At 42.2% G+C, this 22,121-nt stretch overlaps 1 protein-coding gene across 2 annotated transcripts in view; it reads left to right on the top strand.

The window, feature by feature from the left end:
• git1 (G protein-coupled receptor kinase interacting ArfGAP 1) overlaps positions 1 to 19,982 on the top strand; it is a 30,932-nt gene extending 10,950 nt beyond the window's left edge. The window contains exons 4-21 of one of the 2 annotated variants that reach the window (XM_038693803.1): positions 152 to 257; positions 630 to 716; positions 842 to 972; positions 1,083 to 1,177; positions 1,270 to 1,312; positions 2,020 to 2,046; positions 3,298 to 3,346; positions 3,798 to 3,870; positions 4,580 to 4,677; positions 5,607 to 5,718; positions 6,106 to 6,230; positions 9,705 to 9,857; positions 10,985 to 11,332; positions 12,527 to 12,607; positions 13,826 to 13,902; positions 14,466 to 14,642; positions 15,817 to 15,880; positions 16,035 to 19,982. In XM_038693803.1, coding sequence (XP_038549731.1) covers positions 152 to 257; positions 630 to 716; positions 842 to 972; positions 1,083 to 1,177; positions 1,270 to 1,312; positions 2,020 to 2,046; positions 3,298 to 3,346; positions 3,798 to 3,870; positions 4,580 to 4,677; positions 5,607 to 5,718; positions 6,106 to 6,230; positions 9,705 to 9,857; positions 10,985 to 11,332; positions 12,527 to 12,607; positions 13,826 to 13,902; positions 14,466 to 14,642; positions 15,817 to 15,880; positions 16,035 to 16,250 — 2,062 coding nt within the window. In that variant the 3' untranslated portion in view covers positions 16,251 to 19,982. The remainder of the gene's footprint in view (positions 1 to 151; positions 258 to 629; positions 717 to 841; positions 973 to 1,082; positions 1,178 to 1,269; positions 1,313 to 2,019; positions 2,047 to 3,297; positions 3,347 to 3,797; positions 3,871 to 4,579; positions 4,678 to 5,606; positions 5,719 to 6,105; positions 6,231 to 9,704; positions 9,858 to 10,984; positions 11,333 to 12,526; positions 12,608 to 13,825; positions 13,903 to 14,465; positions 14,643 to 15,816; positions 15,881 to 16,034) is intronic. The other variant, XM_038693805.1, reaches the window with a different exon arrangement.
• The last annotated feature ends 2,139 nt before the right edge of the window (positions 19,983 to 22,121 follow it).

The following is a 22,121-nucleotide window of genomic DNA, read 5'->3' as shown; positions in this document are numbered from 1 at the left end:
AAAAACCTACAAGTTAAAATTAGTTTTGTAGAGCATAATTTAAGTGACACAGTGACCTGTACTGTACTGGCAAATATGATTTCCCCACATTTTACTGTACTTTTTCTAAGGTTTGAATTTTGTTAACCATCTTACTATCTTCCCCGTGCAGTCCCACTAAGTCAGAGTTCATCAGAGCCAAATACCAGATGCTGGCCTTTGTGCACAAGCTGCCCTGCCGCGATGATGATGGCCTCACTACCAAGGACCTCAGTAAGGTGAGAGCTCAGTATTTCACAGCCGGGGGATGGACAACTTATGAGTTCAGGTTGATTGGCCTCTACGGACATTGCCATATTGTTGAACTGCATGTGTAAGCACAAAGGATGTTCAATTTTCAGATGTCAGTGGGAGGCCGCACATGTAAACCTGTGCATGTACACACTCACACAAGCACACACTCACGCACACTCGCTGATATAACCCCCTGGCAGGAGGTGACCTCAATGACACAGCAGGGTGTGATAATGATCTCTAATGCTGTGGAGCTCCACTGGGCTAATAAGGGGATTCTGCCTGTTTATGTCTCTCAGTGATGTTTAATCTTTTCACTCTTGACACTCTCTTTCTCCTCTTTGTTTCTCTGTTAGCAACTTCATTCAAGCGTGCGGACGGGGAGTTTAGAGACGTGTCTTCGGCTCCTGTCCCTCGGCGCCCAGGCCAACTTCTTCCACCCGGTCAGGAAAAAAATAACACTCCTCGCTGACTCACTACATCTTATAATTAGCTACTCTGTTCAGTTACTCTCTTTATGCCAGGCCTCCTGTCCTGACTCTGCTTGTGTGTCCACCTGACCCTCCAGGAGAAAGGCACTACCCCTCTCCATGTGGCAGCCAAGGCAGGCCAGATCCTGCAGGCTGAGCTACTAGTGGTGTACGGCGCGGACCCCGGAGCACCTGACATCAACGGACGCACACCGATGGACTACGCAAGGTACAAGACAGTGGAAACACACTTCACGAATAAGTACGGTGAGGGGAAAAGCAAAACAGTAAAAACCCAACAAGAAAGTAGAACATTTAGAGTTTGCGTCTGTGTTCCAGGCAAGCGGGACATATAGAGCTAGCAGAGCGGCTGGTAGAGTGTCAGTACGAACTGACGGACAGACTAGCCTTCTACCTTTGTGGACGGCGCCCAGGTAACCCGCTGAACCAGTTTGTGTGCATCTCATGTGGCCTTAAGCATAGAAGTTAAGTAGTTATTAAGTGTCCTTTCCTGTTCTCTTCTCAGATCACAAGAATGGCCATTACATCATCCCTCAAATGGCAGACAGGTATGGGCCAGGACATCATTGTTTGGCATTAACGTGGTTATGAGTGCCCTGTTTTTGCATGAATGGTGTGGTTTGATTGCATGTATATTTTGCAGGTACCTGACTTGTCATACTTCTATGACTGCTTCTTTTTCCCCTGGCATGGCTTACTTGGCACTAATGCAGTTTAGTGTTCTGACCAGTGGGTGGCACCAAATCTAACCCCCCCCCCCTCCCATCTCTTTGAAAGCTGGTTGTTTAATGTAAATGATGATTTAAACTGTTACAGGTACCTGGAGTGATTTAGGTACTTTGGGTGTCCTTGGTTTATTGATCGTAAACTGCAGGTTTGATTTGAGAGGTGCCGAAGCGCACAGTAAGGTTATGATAAATCAAATTCTGTGTTACTTGGCTCAGCTTCCTTCTAACATTTGATGGGTGCTCGGGTTTCTCTGCTGAGTCAAAAGAAGTAGCTAAAATGCTCGCATTTGTTGTAAATGTTAGGCATATAAACCAAGTGCCCCTCATATTGTGTTTGTTGCTTAAGAGGGTCTTCTGAGCTGCCATCTAACTCCACTTGCATCTGTTCTGTTCTGGTGAATGGTTCCTCTTGACAATAACAATTAAAGCTGTTTTGATGTGGCTTCTCCACCCCTCTTTCTCTCTTTTTCTTCCTTTTTCTCACTCGTCTTCTGTTCTCTCCATTTCGCTGCGCTTGGTGGAGCCAGAGCTCGTCCTAAGTGCCCGACACAGAGGTATCTCTACTTTGCTTGTTCCTTTCCCCCCCCCCAGAGTCTCTTCCTTCATTTAAATCCCTCTCTTTGCTACCCCATCTTTTATAGATTTCCCTGTTGTACACCACAGTAAGCTTCAGCGGTTTCACAGTGGGATGATTAAGTGGCCTTAATCTGTTATCACTACAAAATAGAGCTGCACAGTTATTTCTGAGAGGAAAATATCTATATCTCTCTAGAGTTTCAGAGGGCCTCCTTTCTCTATTAATTGATTTTCGTGATTTTTAAAATAGTGAGCCCAGAGCCCAAAGTCACACCTTCACAACACTTGCTTTGTCTAACCAACACTATAAAGTTCAAATTTATTACATGTTAATAAAAATAATTAAAAGGAAAAGCAGCAAATCTTCACATATGTGAAGCTGAACCATGAAATGTTTTTACATGAAAAAAATCCTAAACAATCAAAGTTGTTGCCAGTTAATTTCAATGTCAATCTAATAATGATGTCAGCTATAGTTTCATTTACAACAGAAAATATTTTATGAAGTCTTCACATGTTTTGTGTGTAAAAATCTTAATTTGTAAAGTAACTAGTAACTAAAGCCATCAGACAAATGTAGTGAAGTAAAAAGTACAATATTACCTTCTGAGATGTAGTGGAGTAGAAGTACAAAGTGGCATGAAAAGAAAATACTTGAGTAGAGTCCAAGTACCTCAAATTTGTATTTAAGTACCGTACTTGAGTAAATGTACTTAATTACTGTCTGCCACTGATCCTTAGTGAACTTAGTTAGTCCTGAAATAAGTTAAGTCTACCTAAAAAAAATAAAATAAATGACTTTGACATGTAGCTCTTTTATGTTTGTGTAATAAAAACACACTTGAAACTGAGTTTACAGCAACATATAAGAAAGTTTAATTTTTACTGACATAGTATTCTTGAGATTTTAAAATGTTTAGCTGTCTAGCTGTAGCTGGTAAACTCACAGATGCACCCTGTCCCTGGGACTGCAGAGAGTTGATTTCAGGTTTAAATGTCTCAAAATGTCAAATGGCCTTTTGATCTGACACCCAACACATTCCTCAAACCCCATAAGTGCTCTCCCTGTGCCTCTTCCCTAGCCAAACACCCTTCCCAGCTCCTCGCCTCTTGCTCCTCTCTCCATATCTTCCTCCCTCCCTCTCCCTCCATCTCTTTGTTCCACTGTATCTTTGTGGTGCCCGTCTGACTGTTTTTCTTTTTTTTTTTTTGACTCTGTGTTTCTTTAGTCTGGACCTCTCAGAACTGGCCAAGGCTGCTAAGAAGAAGCTCCAAGCGGTGAGTGGCTAATTGTTACTTTACAATTCTATAGACTCTGTTAGAGTCGTCAAGGTCAAAGTTACATCTTTTTTATAGATTAAGCCAGTTTCCCTGTGGCCTTGAAAGTAATACATAAAAAATATGTGATTGGTAAAAAAAAAAATTAAAAAAGGGCAAAAAATTTGGTTGGCATAACAGCAAGATTTTCTGTTCCTTGCCAAAATACTGTTTGTCAGCTCCGAGGCCATCTGTTTATCCCCACAGAATGCAATTAATCCAAAATGGTCGAGTGAAAATTAGACAACATACGAAGTAAATGTTTACAGGTACATCAGATTGTTTTCATGTCTGTTTTGTTCCTCTCTCTCTTGTTTTTCACACCGCCGATGTGTAGGCACGTACGGATACACTTGTTGATATGTCTGGGGTTGATTTTTGTTTTATCTGTGTGTGTGTGTGTGTGTGATAGCTCAACAATCGGCTGTTTGAGGAGCTAGCGATGGACGTCTATGACGAGGTAGATCGCAGAGAAAACGACGCAGGTGAGCCTCGTCTCCTCCCGCCGCACTTTCTTCTTTTGTTCCCTTGTAAGGTAGAAATATCTGTCCCGTGTTTTGACTTTTTTCCCCATTACACGGAAACTAGGTGTTGAAAGAAAATTGAAAACACCTCGATGAAGCATTATTGGCGTGAGCGTTGAGAAGAAAAGGGGGGCGAGAGAAAATTGCTGAGAAAATAGATGTTGAGAGGACAGATAGCTTTTGAAGGACAGAGTGAGGAGAAAAAGGAAAATGACTGTTGAAGAGACAGGCCAAATGGAGTGAGTGAGGGAGGGAGGGAGGAGGAAAGACGGAGTGAGGAAGTGCCTCAGAAATTCTTGAGTCTCTCTTCTCCTCCTCCTCCTCTTTCTCGCTCTGTCTCCTTCTCTTCTCTCTCTTTCCTTCAGCAGCAGCAGCACTAAAATTGTGCTTTCTGACAGAAGGACCGCAGGTAAGTGGCAAGGATACAAACAAGGCACACGTACACACTCAACCGCACATAAAGGGGGAGGGCTCAAAGCACAGAGGTGGATTATAGAGGCCGGAGTTCAGTTTTAGGATCCACTGTGTGTTTTTGTTTTTTTAACTGTGCTTTGTTTATGTGTGTATGCATGTGTGGGTGGATGGACTTGGTGTGCTTGGCTGCCCATGTTCCATATTAAACGCGCACAAACACAGAGACTTGCTTTTTGCTTCATGTCTGTGTCTCCAGTGTGGCTCACGACCCAGAACCACAGCACTCTGGTAACAGAACGCAGCGCGGTGCCCTTCCTACCGGTCAATCCTGAATACTCTGCCACACGCAACCAGGTAAAAATACAAACTCTTCTTCATACATCAACCTGTTGTGCAGATAATCACAGGTGGCATGCATATACATTTGTATTGTGGATATTGTTTGCCTGTAGATGATGACACATCTGAGAGAAAGAAGATGCTAGAAGAAAGGAAAAAAATAGAGCCTTGTGATATCTTAGACAGTTAGACAGAGTATATGTTTGGGGGCTGGGGGGGGGGCTGAGAATGAGTGTGAAATTGACAAGGGATGTTCCTCAGCTGTGAAAGAGGAGGGAAGATGTAATCCATCTGTGTTTCTCTCTCTCTCTCGCTCTATCTAGCTCTCCTCCCTCTTTTGCTCGCTCTCTGTGTGTGAGAGAGAAATCCCAAATGTCCTTCTACTTAGTTTGTCCTCATCTGTGTGGCTCATTAGTGTTTTGACTTTTAACACGAGCATACACACACACACACACACACAGGGAAAACACCCACATGGCCACGTTTGCTCTCCCCTGATTGGGCAGTGCACTGTGGACAGAAACTGCTGTCTATTTAGGAACCAGAAGAAAAATGCACAGATTTAGAGTTGAACTTTTTACCTTCCTTTGTCTTCCAAAGTGTTCTGAATAGCACATCGTTTTGTGTTGTGTAGTTTCGCACTTCTGTTATATGGATGCCAGCATGCTAGTGTAATTGCACGGTTTATGTTTCTTTCCTCATGTTTGTGTATGTGTGAGCAGACTCGTGATGTGTGTGTGTGTGTTGCGAAGTATGACTGTGTTTTTCCACAGCACATGGTCATTGACCACAGTAGTCACACTGGCAATGAACCACTGAATGTGGGCTGGATTGTATCTGTATTCCACAACAGCTTTCAGAACTTTTTAGTATAAGAGGGTCCCACCAGTGTGGACTGTCTGTGTAATGTCTAAGTCCTAACTCCCGACTGGTTCTTCTCCCAGGGCCGTCAGAAGCTGGCCCGTTTCAATGCTCGGGAGTTTGCCACGCTCATCATCGACATCCTGAGTGACGCCAAAAGAAGACAGCAGGGGAAAGGTCTCACCAGCCCTACAGGTGAGACACTGAGAGGAACGGACACACCGATAGGAGGGAGGGCTGAAGGCAATTATAATGCTTTTTGAAGAAGAGCAAAGAACAAGGGCATGAAACTTAACCTACTCACAAATATGGGTAGACACAGTACCTCTCTATACAGCCATACGGAGCTTTAATGGCTAAAAAGGGGGATTTCTTAAGGGTTTCTTACAGAGCTGCATTTGTGCCAGACCAGGCGGTGTCTCTCTATCTGCATAAGAATTTGACTTACTAACTGGTTCGTATGTGAAACCAACATGGAGCCGTCATTGAAAGAAGTGGGAAAGAAAGTTGGCTGTCAGTCAGCACTCTGAGCGTTCTGTATATTGGGAAGTGTCTTACATAAGCACATTTTTCCTTTGTCAGACCCATTGGATCTGGGCATTGATGATGACCAGCATGACTACGACAGCGTAGCCTCTGATGAAGACACAGACAGCGAGCTGACCACCCAGAACAACAACAACACACAACGCAGCAACCGTGCAAAGGTGCAGTACTTGAACACACACTACCTATTTTGGAAAAGCATGCAGTGTACATCTTGCCAAATGCACATTTGCCACAAAGCTAAGAGAAATATAATGAAAGTAGTTCCACCAGCCAGCAAAGCTTTGCCATGGTGTTTTCTCTTTGTGACTGCTTGTCCCAGAATGCTTTGCGGGGAGTGGCCACAGTCAGAGCTGCCACATAGCTCCTGAGTGACATCATAAGATATTCTGGGTTCTCGTCAGAGAGGCATTGTTCATACTGAGAGAGAGAGTGTATGTGTAGTGAGAGAGCAGAGAAGAGGAGATTGAACGGGAGAGAAAGAGAGGAAAATGGTGCAGAGTGGGAGTGGTAGAAATGTAAACAACAGCTAAACCATCTCCTTTTCCTTTGGACTTGTTTAGCTCAGTGTGCAAAACTCCGCAACCTCATCTCCACTCTAGAAATACTGTATATGCATTCATTGTTTTTTGTTGTGCTCATAAGATTGAAGAACGGTACTTTATATGCTTACATAGATACTTAGTATTAAGTGGAGGCACAAGAGTGAAATAGAAGTGGATTGGGTAGGAGGTGGATGGATTACAAACAAAGAGAAAGATGTTTTAGGGAGTGGTCCAGGAGTTTGAACATGCTCCACGGTCACAGGAAGTGGGGGTGGATGGTGCACTGAGAACAAGAACTAAGGCTCTACTGTCTCTAAGTGTGTGATGAGCTGTCGTACTGCTGTCCTGCAGCACTGCTCTAACACAGTTGTAAGCTCTCTTTTATGCAGCTCCTATATACCCATATTACATCTGCATAGAAACGGCATTAAATAAATACTTTTTTTATATATAAAAAATTTTTATATGTATAAATACCGGGGCTGCAACTAATAATTATTTTTGTCGTTGACAAATCTGTTAATTATTTATTCGATTAGTCTACTAGTCGCAATTATTTTTGTCACACCCTAACCCTAACTCTAATTAAACCATTTAACTAATTAAATATCTTTTAAGTCAATTACTGATCTCCAACACACAGCCTAACTAGCTAATGTTACCAATAGAAGTAACCATGATGTTATTCAGATCTACAGCTAACTTGTTGATTGGACAGCTTTGCTGATTGTTATCCTGCATCATCAGGACACATGAGGAAATCAAACTCTGGTGACTGACAGAATTTTATGGAGCACTTGAATGCTTCTGATCTATATTGCAAAGAGCTCACTGAGTATAATTTATTTTTTAGCATGATTAGTAATGTTAGATGTTAAACAGGACATGTACAGTAATAATTCAGGGCTTATTAGTCTATATGCTGTGGCATTGCTGTCACAGATGTTTTGTGGACTGAGTGAACTGACAGGGCTGACAGTAGTACTTGCCCTCCTATTTTAACAGATTTTGACCTATTAATCAGGGAAATACATGCACTGACAAGTACACATTAACAAATAATTTTCATAGCCATAGCATGGCTTATACAGATCAATTATAAGATCGCTGGGCACATTTCATGGATGGATTTATTAGTGGTTTAGCTTTGGGAATAATGCACAGATCACATCTCTGCTAACATAAAATCCTGTGGTTGGTTCTTTTGCTTTCACACCACAAGCGAACCGCACCAGAGTTCGTTTGAAAGCGTACCGAGACCATCTCTTGAAAGAGGTCTTGGTACGCTTGTTTGTTGCGCACCCGAGTGTAAAAGGGGGAAAACAAACTGTAGTGCGATTCAGCCAAACTAAATGAGGCAGGTGTGAAGCCAGCATCATCCATGAGACCTCAAAACCAAGAATACAAAGATAACTACAGAGGGGCTGCTCCAAGATAAAAGGCTTTATCACCCAAAACAATAAGCTCAGAATAAGATTTATTGCCAAGTAGGTTTTAACTTTAAAACGTCTAACTTTTTAACAGATTTTTGCTTTGGAACTATATAAAATAATATGCACATTAAAAGCAAGTAACTTACTATAACCACAACTGTACACTAACAATGTAATGTCTATTTAGAATAATAAAGCAACAGTCTTCTTTCATACTACTTCTGCAGTTTATTTTGCCAAAGTGTTTATAAGTTTTATAAGTGGGGAATGTTCTGTAGGCTTCATCACCAGCCAGATGTTTGATTTACTTTAAAATGTTAAACCATTACTCAGATTGGAATGACAACAGTGGGATGAACATTGAAACTATCTTACAGTTGTGGCCTTTCCTCTGTCATTGTTGCTTTGTTGTTGCTGCTCCAGTGGTCTGTGTAACTGGGACCAGAGGGCTCTGTGGGCGTGACCATAGCCTGTGTATAAAAAGTGGACGTAGTCATCGTGAAGTCACCCGTTGGTTTGTAGCCTGCCGTTAGAAAGCCTCGAGTTTGGCAGCCATGTTGAGTTTTCGTAACCAGCGGCACCGGACGTGACCATATTTGGACAAGATGGTGGAGCTAACGGCTGTGTGCGGAGCTAGCTAGCTTGCTTAGCTAGGTGCATCTGTAATTCATGTTAACAAGGCTGACAACTTTGTCTTGTGAACACCAGGCTTAAAACTAAATGTACTCACCAGAGAAAGTGAACAGCCAACTCCTAATAAGCTTTTTCAACAGCGCTGGTTAAATTTACACAGTGCTGTTGGTACAGGTCACTCTAGCCTGATCGACAGGTCGCCATGGTAACGACTCGTCAATCATTGATTATCCCGCCCTGAAGCATACTCTGCTTTGTGGTCTATTTTCCTCTAAATGGGACCATAATTTACTAAATGAACATCATGTTGTATTGAAGAAGACCTGAAACTAGCGACTGAGACAATAAACTCATTCTTAAAGTGTTTACTGAGGTAATAAATCAGCTGAGAAGTAAGGTCATTTTACCATTATTTCTAATGGAACAGAGTCTTTTTGCAACCAGAATAGTCGCCCCCTGCTGGCCGTACGATAGATGCAGGTTTAAGGGACTTCTGCGTTGGCCTTACTTCTCAGAATGGAAGCTTCCCGCTTGGGTGTGACTGGTCGGCTGGCTGGCACCGCTAACCTTGCGGGTGCTTGTGGAGTTTCTCAGCCCCGAAAATGTTTGAGCACGTTTTCGATTCGACTTTCTTAAAACTGCCAATGTTCAAACTCTACACAGTTGATTTCTCGCCTCAAAACCTCTCAAAAGAGTATTTAGTGATAAAATAGCGTACAAAACCTGTAAAAACAAAAAAAGTTTTGCTGTTTAGCCTACGTAGACTAATTGTTGCAGCCCTAATAAATAAATATACATGCATGCAAACTGTGTTGATGGATGGATGGATGGCAGCCTAAATAAGAATGTAATGTAAGTTCTCTTAATTTGTTAGAGTAGATGAGGTGTTCCACTTTGAGTTTATTCCCAAGAATAGCTTCACAAGTCTCACACTGTCATTTTCCTCACTTTTCCTGTGTCTTTCTGTCCGCCCGTCTGTGTTCCTGTCTGTCTTTCTATCCGTCTTTGTTTCCTGTCAATGCAGAGTATGGACTCCTCAGACTTGTCAGACGGTCCCATCACCCTGCAGGAGTACCTGGAGGTGAAGAAGGCTCTGGCCTCCTCAGAAGCCAAGGTGCAGCAGCTGATGAAGGTCAACAACAACCTGAGCGAGGAGCTCCGGCGGCTCCAGAAGGAGGTAGGGAGTATGGAAGTGGGGGGATGAAAGGACGTGCAGTGACAAATCAGGCAAAAAAGGTCAACGCAGGCAGAACCTCATTCACAGCAGACTGAATTACAGAAGAGCAGAGAAAGCAGAAAGTTGATATTTTATTTATTTAATAATAGTGAAGAGCAACAGGGGGGCAGGAAAGAGAGATGGGGTGATGCGAGAAACGTCAACATGAATTGTTTCTTGGAGAGAAAAACCTGAAGTGGAGGAGTTGGAACATAAAATCCAGTAGTGGATGATAGCTAGATTTGAAGAACACACAAGACAAAGTGACGAGGACAGGTTGCCAAAGTGAGAAGAAACAATTATTTCAGACAGAAGGAGGGCAGGATGATGGAGAGACAAGTGAACATCTTAATGACAGGGTGTCATTTTCCTACGCTGTTGTTTCAGTGACTTTTTTTGTGTGTGTTATTTAGTTACTAAAGCAGCTGTCATTCTCATGTGGAGAAAGGGCGCTACAAATACCCATTCTCATTTTAGATTTTACTTTACACAGTTTTTAATTAATTAAGCTCATTTGTTGTTCATCTTCGCTTCATTTGGCTTCCTGTGAGTCACCATCATTAGCTCATTGTATTCATTACTGGCTACCAGTGTCGGCTCATGTGACCCGTGATTCGTTCACGTGTTTATCTTGTCACTTGACTGAGGATTTAGTGAAGAGTTGAGGCAAACATGCACACGTACAAGCAAGCACTCATTGTGCACTCAAACACATACTGCAAAGTACCACAAAACAAATCTGTGGTCAAATTAGATGGTAGCCAACACTACCTCAGTGCAGGTGAGCCCTCATTTCCCCTCATTGGCCATTATAAACAAACTATGTATTTATATGTATATACAGTTATGTAGGCTATCCACCCCATTCACAATGCTTAATCCCTGCCTTGACATGTAACCTATTCAAGTCTTAACCACACATTCCCCAGTACTGATATGAGTTATCTTGTATGATCTTTTTACTGTACCTGTGATTGTGGATGCTTGTCTTTGACCATTCAGTTGTCCTCCCTCCCTTCCCTTTAACCTCCCCATGTCCCTCCCTCCATCCTCTCATCCCTCCTTGCCCCCTTCCTCCTCTCCTGTAGATCACACGGATGCAGACAGAGAACAGTGCGCTGCGGGGGGGCCAGCAGGTTGGGGGGTCAGCTGGCCATGGGGTAGGGGGGCCTGGCGGAGTAGGAGGAGGAGGCCACAGGCAAGGTGGTGGGATGAGAGGAGGAATAGGCGGAGGGGGTCTGGGTGGGTTTGGGCCAGGGGTGGAACCCCCGGGGCTCTCGGTGCCCTCCTCTGTTGCCCCCCACTCCCATCCCCACCGGAGGGACCGCCAGGCCTTCTCAATGTACGAGCCAGGAGCGGCCCCCGGCCCCATGGCCCATGGTCCCCCAGCCCTGGACTCCCTGGCAGCACGCCTGCAGCCCCTCAACACACCCAGCGTAAGTTAGAACTCCCCCGGCCCCTTCTACTTCCCACCTTCCTTTGGGTGGCCCTGATTGGCTCTCTTTGGCCTGACTGATGGGCGATAATCCAATCCTGATCAATCTGTTTCCTTTCAACTTTTCTCTTACCCTGCATCTCAGTTCCCGATCCTTCTCTTTGAAAGGTCCAGTTGTGCATGATCCCCATTTAAATGTGAGAGTGTAATTTGTCTGAGAACAATACGACCTCAGTCTAAGATTTTTAGCACCATAAATGGGACGTGCATAACTGTGACGTTGACGGAGAAAGATGGAAAGTAGGGATTGTGTTGTCTGTTTGGTTGCCTGGTGACGCCTCTGATTTATCCGCACTCTAGCCTGCTCTGCAACCTTTGACCTTTTGCATTTTCAACCCTTTTTTACCTCCCAGCTCTCCTGCTTTTGGACAGCTGCATAATTTAGGAGTTGCTATGATCTCACACGTACACATAAAGGGAAGGAAATTTCGACCAGTTATGTTATTCAGCAGCATTTAGCCTATAGCAACATCTATGAAAAACACCACTCCTCACCACTACTGTCAACCTTTCTATGGAGACCTCCATGGAGTCGTGTCCAATTCACCATCTTTGTACACAAAGATTTACCTGTTTGTCTGTTTTCTGTCTGTCTGTCTGTCTCTTCACCTGTCTGTCCCTCGCTCACTGCAGTGCAGCCGTGCATCCTCTGGATGTAAGCATTCTGTCTGTCATTGCCTTGTTTGCCATTTCATCAAATGTAGGATTCCCTCACATGCAACTATACACCACTTCTGCTTGTTATGCATCTAATAATGGAGATCAACATTAGTGTAAAAAACATGTAGTCATTTTAGATGCCCTGCGTGATGTGTAGCTGTTCATCACCAGTTTAGCTGACAGTGTTGTTTGAATTGCAGTGTTGGATAGCTATAGAGAGTAGTGTTGATGGGATGATGGGTGAGCTGCCGAGTTGATCTGGCGCTGCTCTCACTGGCTCATTCATCTTGGTTTTCCTGCTGTTTATAAAAACATCTCTTCTCTCTGTCCCCACACTCTTTTTTTTCCTATTTCTTCATCCATCTCTTTCTGCTAATCTTTCATCCCCTTCTCTATCCGCACATCTCTTTCTCTTGTCTTTATCCCTTCATCTCTCTCTTCCTCTCTCCGTCCTTGTGCTTCTCTCTTTTCACAGGTAAGGAAGGGTGGTACAGGGGGTCCGGCGCCATATGGTGGCCAGCATCTGTCTGGATCTACAGAGATAGGCAGATACATGGTGAGCTCTTACAGTTTTAAGTTTTTGATTCTAGACGGATTTTCCAACCTTCATGATCCCACACACAGTCTGTTTAGGAAGTTGAGATTATACAGGGGGGATTACAATACAGAACATAAGGCTAATAGCACAAACAAACAAAAGTAGAGCAACAGGGGTAGGTCAATGAGTCACGTTGGTATCATTTGTACAATTAAAAAGACGGTGCCAAATTGAGGAGTTAGTTGCATTCCAGTCTATGTCTGTTTCTCTTATGTATTTTCCTGTTAGATCAGTTCAGGGAAATAGTTAGCTTTTCCATTTTATATATTTCCTTTATAATTCCAATCCAATCCCCTTGTGTTGGAGGCTCTTTAGAAAGCCACTTTCTAGTTAAAGCATGTTTACTAAATGTCAACATTATTATTATATATCGTTATTGTCAGTATTTATCACTAGAATTAATTGTGAATGGGATATTTCCAAGATATATAGTACAGAAATCATGCTTAATCCCAAAACCCATTAGTAAATTAATCTTTTCTACTGTATCCATCCAATTGTTTTACAAATGTTCAGCCAGTCCTCTGCTGAAATGGTTACTTTAGCTTCTTTCTCCCTTTTGGTTTTAATGTAAAGTGTGGAATTCCAATTATGTAAGCATGGATAGAGTCTAGCAAGCAGTTTTCTGTTGAGTTTAGATTTATATGTATCAGTCAATATGTTAATTAGGTTTGTGTTAACATTCTTCTGTTGTCTTTATGTTGCTGTTAATGTAAGTTTTATCTGAAGGTATCTAAAGAAATCTTAGTTTTGTAAGTAATATTTATCTTTTAAGTTTTTGGAAGCCATTTAATCCCCCGTTATCAGAAATGAGACGGTATGTTGTAATGCCTCTTGGGGACCAAATGTTTTTTTCTATCCTGCATTTATATTACAAAAAAAAAACTCTCATCATCCTGTTACAAAGATAAAGAGTCTTCCCTCTCCTTACATTTGGCTGCAAATGGAAAAATCCCCAAATTATTTTCATATTTCAGAGAAGCAACCACGATTCATCTTTATTCAAAAGATTCATAACTGCTGATTTACCAAGCAAATCTTTTGTTGAAATCACGGGGAACAAACTTTGTGGGAGGATGTGTCCATTTCACTCTGCAGGAGTGAGCAGCAGGAGGTTTGAAGATGTGGGTGATAATGGCACTGATGGTGCGTTTTGTTGCTGCGTTTCCCTCCCAGGTCCCTAAACCAGAGAAGCACGGCAGTGGCACTGACAGTGACTATGACAACACACAAACGTACGACCTCTCGCTAAGGTCAGATCCACTGTACACACAAGGATGAGTGTGTTTGGAGATAGTTTTACTAATTGCTAGTACCAAATACCAATTATTTCCCGTGTTGTGTTTCATATCTTAGAATTTTATTCTGAAACCAAAGATGCACCCTCAAGACAAAATGAGTTCTGGCAATAAAGCCAAAAGTTGTCATGGGATTTAATTGAGATTATTAAGCATCTAAAGCCCTTAAACTATTTGTATAGTCTGTGTTACATAAGTATTTTGTCATTAAATTACCTTTACAATTGGTTCCCAAAATGTATATGCAACTCACTTATCACCCTATTTGCTGTAGTTTTGTGTTTTCTTACTTTGCAGTACTATACATCTGGACCAAACACAGATATGGAGGTTATTGATCCAACAGTTTTTATTGAGAAATATAGGACAAAAAGAGGGCAGTCTCTTTAAGATGTTGAACACTTGAACACAGTGTTGAGATGCTAAAGCGCCAGACTGATAAATGTCCTCTGTGACTGTCCGCCCTCAGCTTTAGTCCAATGTGTTAATGAAGTCTATTTATGTTTTCCTTTTGTCAGTATGGGGCGCAGCAGTGAGGAGGAAGGTCGCGGGGAGTCAGAGGAGGGAGGAGGTGGGGAGGCGGTGGATCCGGACCCCACCCTGCCCTGCACAGAGGATGTCATACTGAAAACTGAGCAGGTGACCAAGAACATCCAGGAGTTGCTCAGGGCTGCTCAGGAGTTCAAACACGACAGGTAATACAGCCACTTTCTGTTGTGTTTTTTTAATAAAGCTTCAACGGTCTGTAAACATATTTTATGATGTCATCACCCTAAAACAAAGTTCTCAATTTGCTCCCCAGAGATGCAGGGTGCAGTATTGAAGTTGCTCGATATCGTATTACAGTCAGTGTTTTCTTGACATCTGGTGCAAAGATGATGCAATTTCCCCATTCATAGGAGTGGGAACAAATCAGACTCTAGTAACTACCGTGGCATCTGTGTCAGTGTTTGTCTAGGTAAATTATTATTCTTTAGTGTTCTAAATAAAATGAAACAAGATTTTCATGATGAATACGCCATCCTGAGTAAAAATCTAACTGGCTTCCTCCAAAAACATGTATATACCCTTCATACTTTTACAGACTCCTACTCTTGTGGCATGTACATTCTGGTTAACTCAATGTATTTGAAAAATCAGTGTGCTTTTAGAATTGGAGACAAACTGAAATCTTTACCCAGGAAGAGATGTTCATCAGGGTTGTCACTGAAACCCGACTTTATTTAATGTGTATAATGAACTTGCTGTTCAGTTGAATCAATGTGCTGCTCTTGGCCTCTCCCTTCTAGCTGAAGATGTGTGGTATCTGTTTTATGCTGATGACCTTGTTCTATTATGGACATGGTAGAAAAAGTACTGCCACGAGGAAAGCACATGTCATGATTTTTGAAAGACGCCCCAGGTGTCAGGAGAACAAATACTAGTCCACCATAAATAGTCACATAGTTGAACATAGTATTTGGTATACCTACCTTGGTATAACGGCATTAGTTTAAACATGGGCGTAAATATTGCTAAAGAAAAAACTTAAAGAGCTCTAAATGCAATTAAGAGAAAATGTTATAATTTCCGAATTCCATTTCAAATTTTGATTAAAATATTTGATAGTGTCATTGCGCTGGTAGTGAAGTATGGGCACTCAGTCATCATAGCTATACTTGTTGGGACTAACATCCAACAGAGTCTTTACATGAAGAATTCTGCACATATATTTTACACGTACACTGAAAAACACCAACAAATACAGCCCACCAATGTCCCCCAGAGCAATCTTCTTTTTGTTATTTTTTTTTTAATCAGAACTTCTGTTACATTACCTTGTGTCTTGTGAGCGACTAATTTAAAAAAACAAATGTCTCCCCACTTTAGCTTTGTTCCATGTTCTGAGAAGATCCACTCCGCTGTCACTGAGATGGCCTCACTTTTCCCCAAAGTAAGTTACCCCACAATCATGTTTCATTTTTCCCTTGGTGCTTCCCTTTCTCTTTCTTTGTCTGGGTGTTGCTCTCCTTATCTTCTTCGATCTGTTTACATCCTCCTGCATCCACCTCGTGATTTGAGTTCTGGTTCCCTTCATTTCTCCATAGCGCCCGGCGTTGGATGCAGTCCACTGCTCCCTACGGCTGTTGGCTTCCAGTGCCTCGCGGTTGCAGGTGGAGTGCCGTAAGGCGGCGCCCTCGGAGCCTGGGGCCCCTGCGGTGGACTACCAACTCCTTACCCAGCAGGTCATCCAGTGCGCTTACGACATCGCCAAGGCTGCCAAGCAACTGGTCACCATCACCACTCGTGAGAAGAAGCAGTGACCCTACAAAATGCATGGGCGGAGAGGAAAGAGGGAGAGAGGACGGATCGATGCACGGGTGGACTAGGAGGGACGGGAAGGGCTTGTAGGAGAGGAAGAAAGATGCAAAGATGATCACACTATCGATGGGAGGACGAGGGAGGGGGAGTGATTGAGAGAATGATGGGCGCGATGAGGGAAGGAAAAGTTTTGAATATGCATGAAAGCAAAGAGGAATGATTGTTTGGTAGAAACACTACAGAGGACAGAGAAAGGAAGAATCCCACAAGTGTGGAAGTGAAAGTAAGGGAGGACGAGCGGAAGGATCCAACATGGAAACTGAAGCCTGCTGAGACCTAAATGAACTGTTGGAATCAGATGTGTATGATAAACCGCTCAAACTGTGAGAAGCATACGTGAAATACAACGGTGGCGATGTACAGTGCACTGGATCCTGAGATGTTATACCGCTTTATTTATTCTCACCTGTCACTCGTCATCCCTCCCTCTCCCTGTTTACCTGAACTAGGGAGGAGGTGTGTGCTGCGAGAGAGGGAAGTAGATAGGCCGACCATGACAATACTCCACGCCATCTCCGTCCCTCAATTCCCCTCTGGCCCGCTCCTCTACCCCCGCCACCCTCCTGCCTCTCTCTCTCTCCTACCAGACATAGGGCCTCTCTGTCTCCTATCCCGTCCCAGACAGGATGAGCTTGCGGTGCAGAGAAGGAGCTCGACCCCACACCACGTCCCACCCAGGCTCTCAGATGCGTCCTCCTGGGTCAGCTTCTGCAGGGGGCTCCAGCTTCTCTCACACCCGACACCCCCCCTGTTGTTGGTGGTACACAGCATGATCTGGCATGTTTTAATTTCTTTCCTCTCTCTCCTTAGTCTTTTTTTTTTTTTTTTCTTTTGAACATGCAGATTGGTTTGGTCTGCACCTCTGAGGACAAAAATGACAAACAAAACACTTACACTGGAATAATTGTGATTTATTGTTGTTGTTTACCATGCCTATTGTTTTTTTTTGTATTGATATTTTTACTGGCTGTCATCTTGATTTAACTGTTTATGTATGTTTATTTTACTGTCTGAAATATGATTCTCATTTAGTGGAATAGGGAGACAGGTGGGGAGGATGTGCTTGACCTCTTACTGGGATTTAAGTAAACATGCGTGCAGACACACGTGTAAAAGAAATAACCTGTGAAATGTTCCTCAGCATTTTTCAAGCACTCCTTTTCTGGGGTGACAGTTTATTTTTTTTTTTTTTCATGTGATATATCCTGTAGTCTGCCAAGGGGGTTGAACAGTTGCCAAAGGTGGAGAAGGCGTTGGGGGGGACATTTTGATTTTGGTTTAGATTTTCCATCAAGCCAAAAGCCCCTTTGTGCATGATGACAGGACCTGTATCAATTGCTCTTTTCGTGTATCCTCACCTCAACTGTCTTTTGGGGATTGATTTGTCTTACAATTTGCCTCATCTAACAGAGCCAGTGGAATCATCTCAGAATCAATCGCATATTCATTTTTTGATGTGCCAAGCAGGATAATAAAATCACTTGGTCCAGTTTGTGTATGAGGATTAACCCTCTCCACCACCACTACCACTAGTCTTGCTTTAAAGCAGTATTTTATTTACATGGCGTCTGTGCCTCCCACAGCAGCCATCGATTTGCATGCATGTTAACAAATGTTCAGTCGCATTATGTTGATACATATAACTGGGATGTTGCAGTAAAGCTTTAAGTAGTCCTGTGAAAAGCTCTAGATCTAGCAACCTGGAAAGTAAACATGGTGCGAGATACTCACCGCATCATTTCATTTGAGAAAATGTGCTCATTTGAAATGGATTTAGCCATCTCAAGTGCGCTTGATTCAGTTTGCCATGTATTATTTCCACTTTTTAGACTGTCTGGCAAGCACAATCAAGCCCACCGAATGGTTCTGCGTCATGGCCTGCTGATCTGGGCCACAGAAGTCACTTCTAGCTCACTGTCTCTGATCTCTGCCAAAGGGGAGAGAGCATTGGGAACAAATTTTTTTTTTTCTTCTTCTCAAAAAGATAGCGCACTTAGCCTCTGCTGTAGGTTTAAAGCCTGTTGTACTGTGCCGAACAAATGTGGTCATATCTGTAACAGAGGTTGCAGGTGGGACCTAAATGTATTTCCCAGCTGCCAGGATGGCCCTCTTCTAGTTTAGAGTCACCTGTAGCCCTTCTTCAATGATTGTGACACAACACAGTTTCTCAAAGTGTTTGTGGCCTTTAATGGTTGATTTTGCTTGCATTGGTCCATTCTATAATCATGCTCAGCTCTCAGAAGTCCTCTGCACATTCAATTTACTCACCGGACACATTGACCTCATCCTTCACACGGCGGTGGCGTCGCAATTTGTCTCTTGTATTGCTGCCTTTTTGCAAGAACCAATTAGACCTTAATTAGCCCCAAACACTTTGAGGGATTGATGCTAGACCACCTTCAGCACTTCCCTGTCCACTTTATTCATGTTTTGCCCACCCACCCACATACACAGATGTCTCTGTAGCGGAGGTTGAGATGTTTGCTCTGTTCCCTGTCAAAACAAGTCATATCCAGAAGACTCATGAAATGTATCGTTGTTTGATATTGAATGCCTTTGGACATCATTATCCTCTTCTGTTTGGCTGGCTGAGTTACAGTGATGTCGTACTGACTGCTGGGACAACAGCAATACCACACACACACACACACACACACACACACACACACGAAGAAAAGCTTGTCCCTTCAATCACAATTGCCCAAGTTTTAGACTAGAGCCATATATATGAACATATATTTTCATGCTATATTTTATATTAAGCTATATGTTAGGGTTATGTCTGCCAGATATTTATGTCTATTTGTTGGCACAAGTGGGCTTCAGGCTATGGGACCTATTCACCAAATCTTCATTCATCTCTTTACTCTTGACACCAATGTACTTGTAGATATTTTAAGTCTTGTGAGTATGGTTATCCTGTGGTATTGTCCCCTTATGTAGTTATATTGTACATATTAACGATCCTACTAGAATCCACAGGAAGCAAAGAGTGAAAACAGTTTGATGTAGGCGATTACTCAACGGTGCGGACTAAGTTGCACTATTTTCAAACACCAGCTGGGTGAAGTAGGATCTATGTTATGTACTGCACTCTCCCAAAGGTCTTAGTTCAAGTACATTAGGTGCAGGATGCAGGGTTTGATTTGGGATTGGGCAATAGGAAAGGTCTGAAGCTCACTTTGGCTTAGCACTACAGTCATCTCAAAATGGCAGGAGAAGGGTCTAAAATGCACATGGCCTTGTCCTTCCTGGAGTTCGTAAGACACTACGTAGGGTGCCTCTAGTGTGAATGTTAAATGCTTCCGTCAGTTCATGTGCAACATACTTTCTACACCTCCATCGTGTCCAAAATTCAGCACGTTTTCCAACTTAAAACACACACCCTCAACTTATCAGTTGGACCAAGCCTTGTACAAGTACAAACTTTACATTTGAAGCCAGTGAATTATACACACAAACTTCTGATACTCAGCCATTGGCAGTGCACTGTGGCCTGTACTGTTGCTGACCTTGTGTTTCTTTACAGCTCTACACTTGGGAGATGGGTGTTGGGAGAGTTATCTTTTAACAGAAGACGTTAAAACTGTATAAAGTAGAGGAAACAATGACTTAAAGGTCAATCGTAATGGAAACTCATAAGCTGTACATTTGTAATAAAATAGTAAAACAAGTTCATTGTCCTGGATCTGTCTGCATTTAGTTTCTTCTTACTTAGTGGATGCTCACTCTAAGGGACACGTGTATTTACGTCTCTAATCATCTTTAATGACAGTTCATGTCGAGGCCGAGTCCCCAAACCTTTCAGTATTAAGGGCAAAGTTTGATGTTTTTTTAGCAAAAAATGCATATTATTTTATTGCTATAATATGCATAACAGCTAAAAGTATTTCATATTAGTATTGAATCAAATCACACAGTAATCACTGTACAAAAAGACAAGCAATGGTTTTATAAACACAGAAAACTTTGCTTGCATCATTTTAATTAGTCCTACCTGAATTAAAAGTTTTAATTGTTTTATGCCATAAATGTTTTGTTTTTTTGCCTAAATTTGATTATTTCCTTAGGTTTTTCATTCTAAGATGATTATATTATGCCACATTAAGGCACATTTGATGATTTTCTGCACTCAATCTTGAAATTTGACTTGCCGAGTTCCCTCCTGTGGACCTTTACTAATTTAGCTTTGTTGAGTTGGTTCTAGCACAAGCTTTCAGTTTCCTAATGAAGATGTCCTATTCACTGACTGAATATAATAATAATAATAATAGTGTGACTGAAAAACTGACGACCTCAAATGAAGATGTATATAGTTACAATTTGACCACAACAGCATTCAGAATCAATATGATAGAAAATACATTTCATTTCAGCCTTCAAACAAATAGCCGTAATTTTATTGTAAATGCAGATTTCTTCCTTCTCAAGATGTGAGTACGATAAATCAGCAAATATATAGGTATCGGTGACCAAGAAAAAAGTTTGCAGTTATGTAGAAAGTTTCTCCATTACATGCATGGATGTCATCAGATTTTTTAGACTCAAATATTGATATTATCATCAGCCTTAAAATCCAGGTACTGGTCCGGGTATAACTGGTCAGATGCAAACATTTGCTTATGGTGTTAAAAGATACAAGAAAACATCCATCAGAGAGCTGTTTCAAACATTCAACACTTCTGTCAAGGAATTTATTGTCTTTGTAAATCATGTCCAAAAAGGCCTTCAAAATACAGCCATTCATATGTTCGTACCACTGATTACCGCCCACAGCGTTGCTTAGAACAGCAACTTACATATTCACATACCACACCTTCACAGGTAAAAGCAACACGATATTACTTTAAAAACTACTTATAAAAACAAAATGTAAACACAATGAAAACAACCATCGAGTAGAAAAACTATCAAGACCAGAACTGGAGACTTTATATTGATTAAATGGAGTGAGCAAAATGAGGACTATACACTGTGCTGTGCAAGAGAGTATGATCAGACAATGTTCTGACTAATGTTTTGTAATGTTGTACAATTATATTACATTTGTAGGTCGCTAAATAAAACCTGAAGGGTTCTCTTTGGACTTTTTAAAGTATTATTTATGGGGATGTCCTGAGGGGTCAAAGGACTGATCCAGACAAATATACAATAGTATTTTTCTGTTAATATTCTTTGATGGTTGTTATTTGGGAAATGTACTTTTGGACTACTGCTGCTTCATCTGTGTTCTGGATGTATACACACTCACTTTGGATGGTCCAATTTTTTTTCTGTTCTCATTTCCACAGCTTCCTTCACAAGAAGACAGAGGGCCTGTTTACACCTGGTATTAACATGCATCTTGGGTGATCCGATCACAAGTGGACAGCTACAGGTTTGACTGCACCGAAGACCTATTGAAGACGCATAGAGATGTGATCACAGACCACATTCGGAGGTGGTCTGGGCCTCATATGGCCACATTCTTTTAGCAGTGTGTACCACCTACTCAGCTGACATCCTCTGCATAAGCGGAAGTACATAGTCATTTGCAACAACAGCGCCATTTAAAGTGCAAAACAACAAGAAAAAGCCACAACACGCACAATGGATTCTTGTTGATGAAGTACATATGAAACATGCTGTCTAATGTCCTCTGGCTCCTTTCATCTCTGTGCAGAGTTTCCAGATGGAAAGTAACGCTAGCTGCTGCTAACTGTTGTTGCCATTAGCTAGTTAGCTCAGTTAGCCGTGCAGCTAGCGGTCCTATTGACGCTAGCTGACTCTGCCCGCCTGTCTGCCTGCCACACACTGGTAGCTCAGAGGAGCAG

Source organism: Micropterus salmoides, unplaced genomic scaffold, assembly GCF_014851395.1.
Source record: "Micropterus salmoides isolate LMB-PRFRI ecotype aquatic unplaced genomic scaffold, ASM1485139v1 Ms_hic_scaffold_3, whole genome shotgun sequence".
Classification (NCBI taxonomy): domain Eukaryota; kingdom Metazoa; phylum Chordata; class Actinopteri; order Centrarchiformes; family Centrarchidae; genus Micropterus; species Micropterus salmoides.
This window is presented reverse-complemented; position numbering and strand designations above follow the sequence as displayed.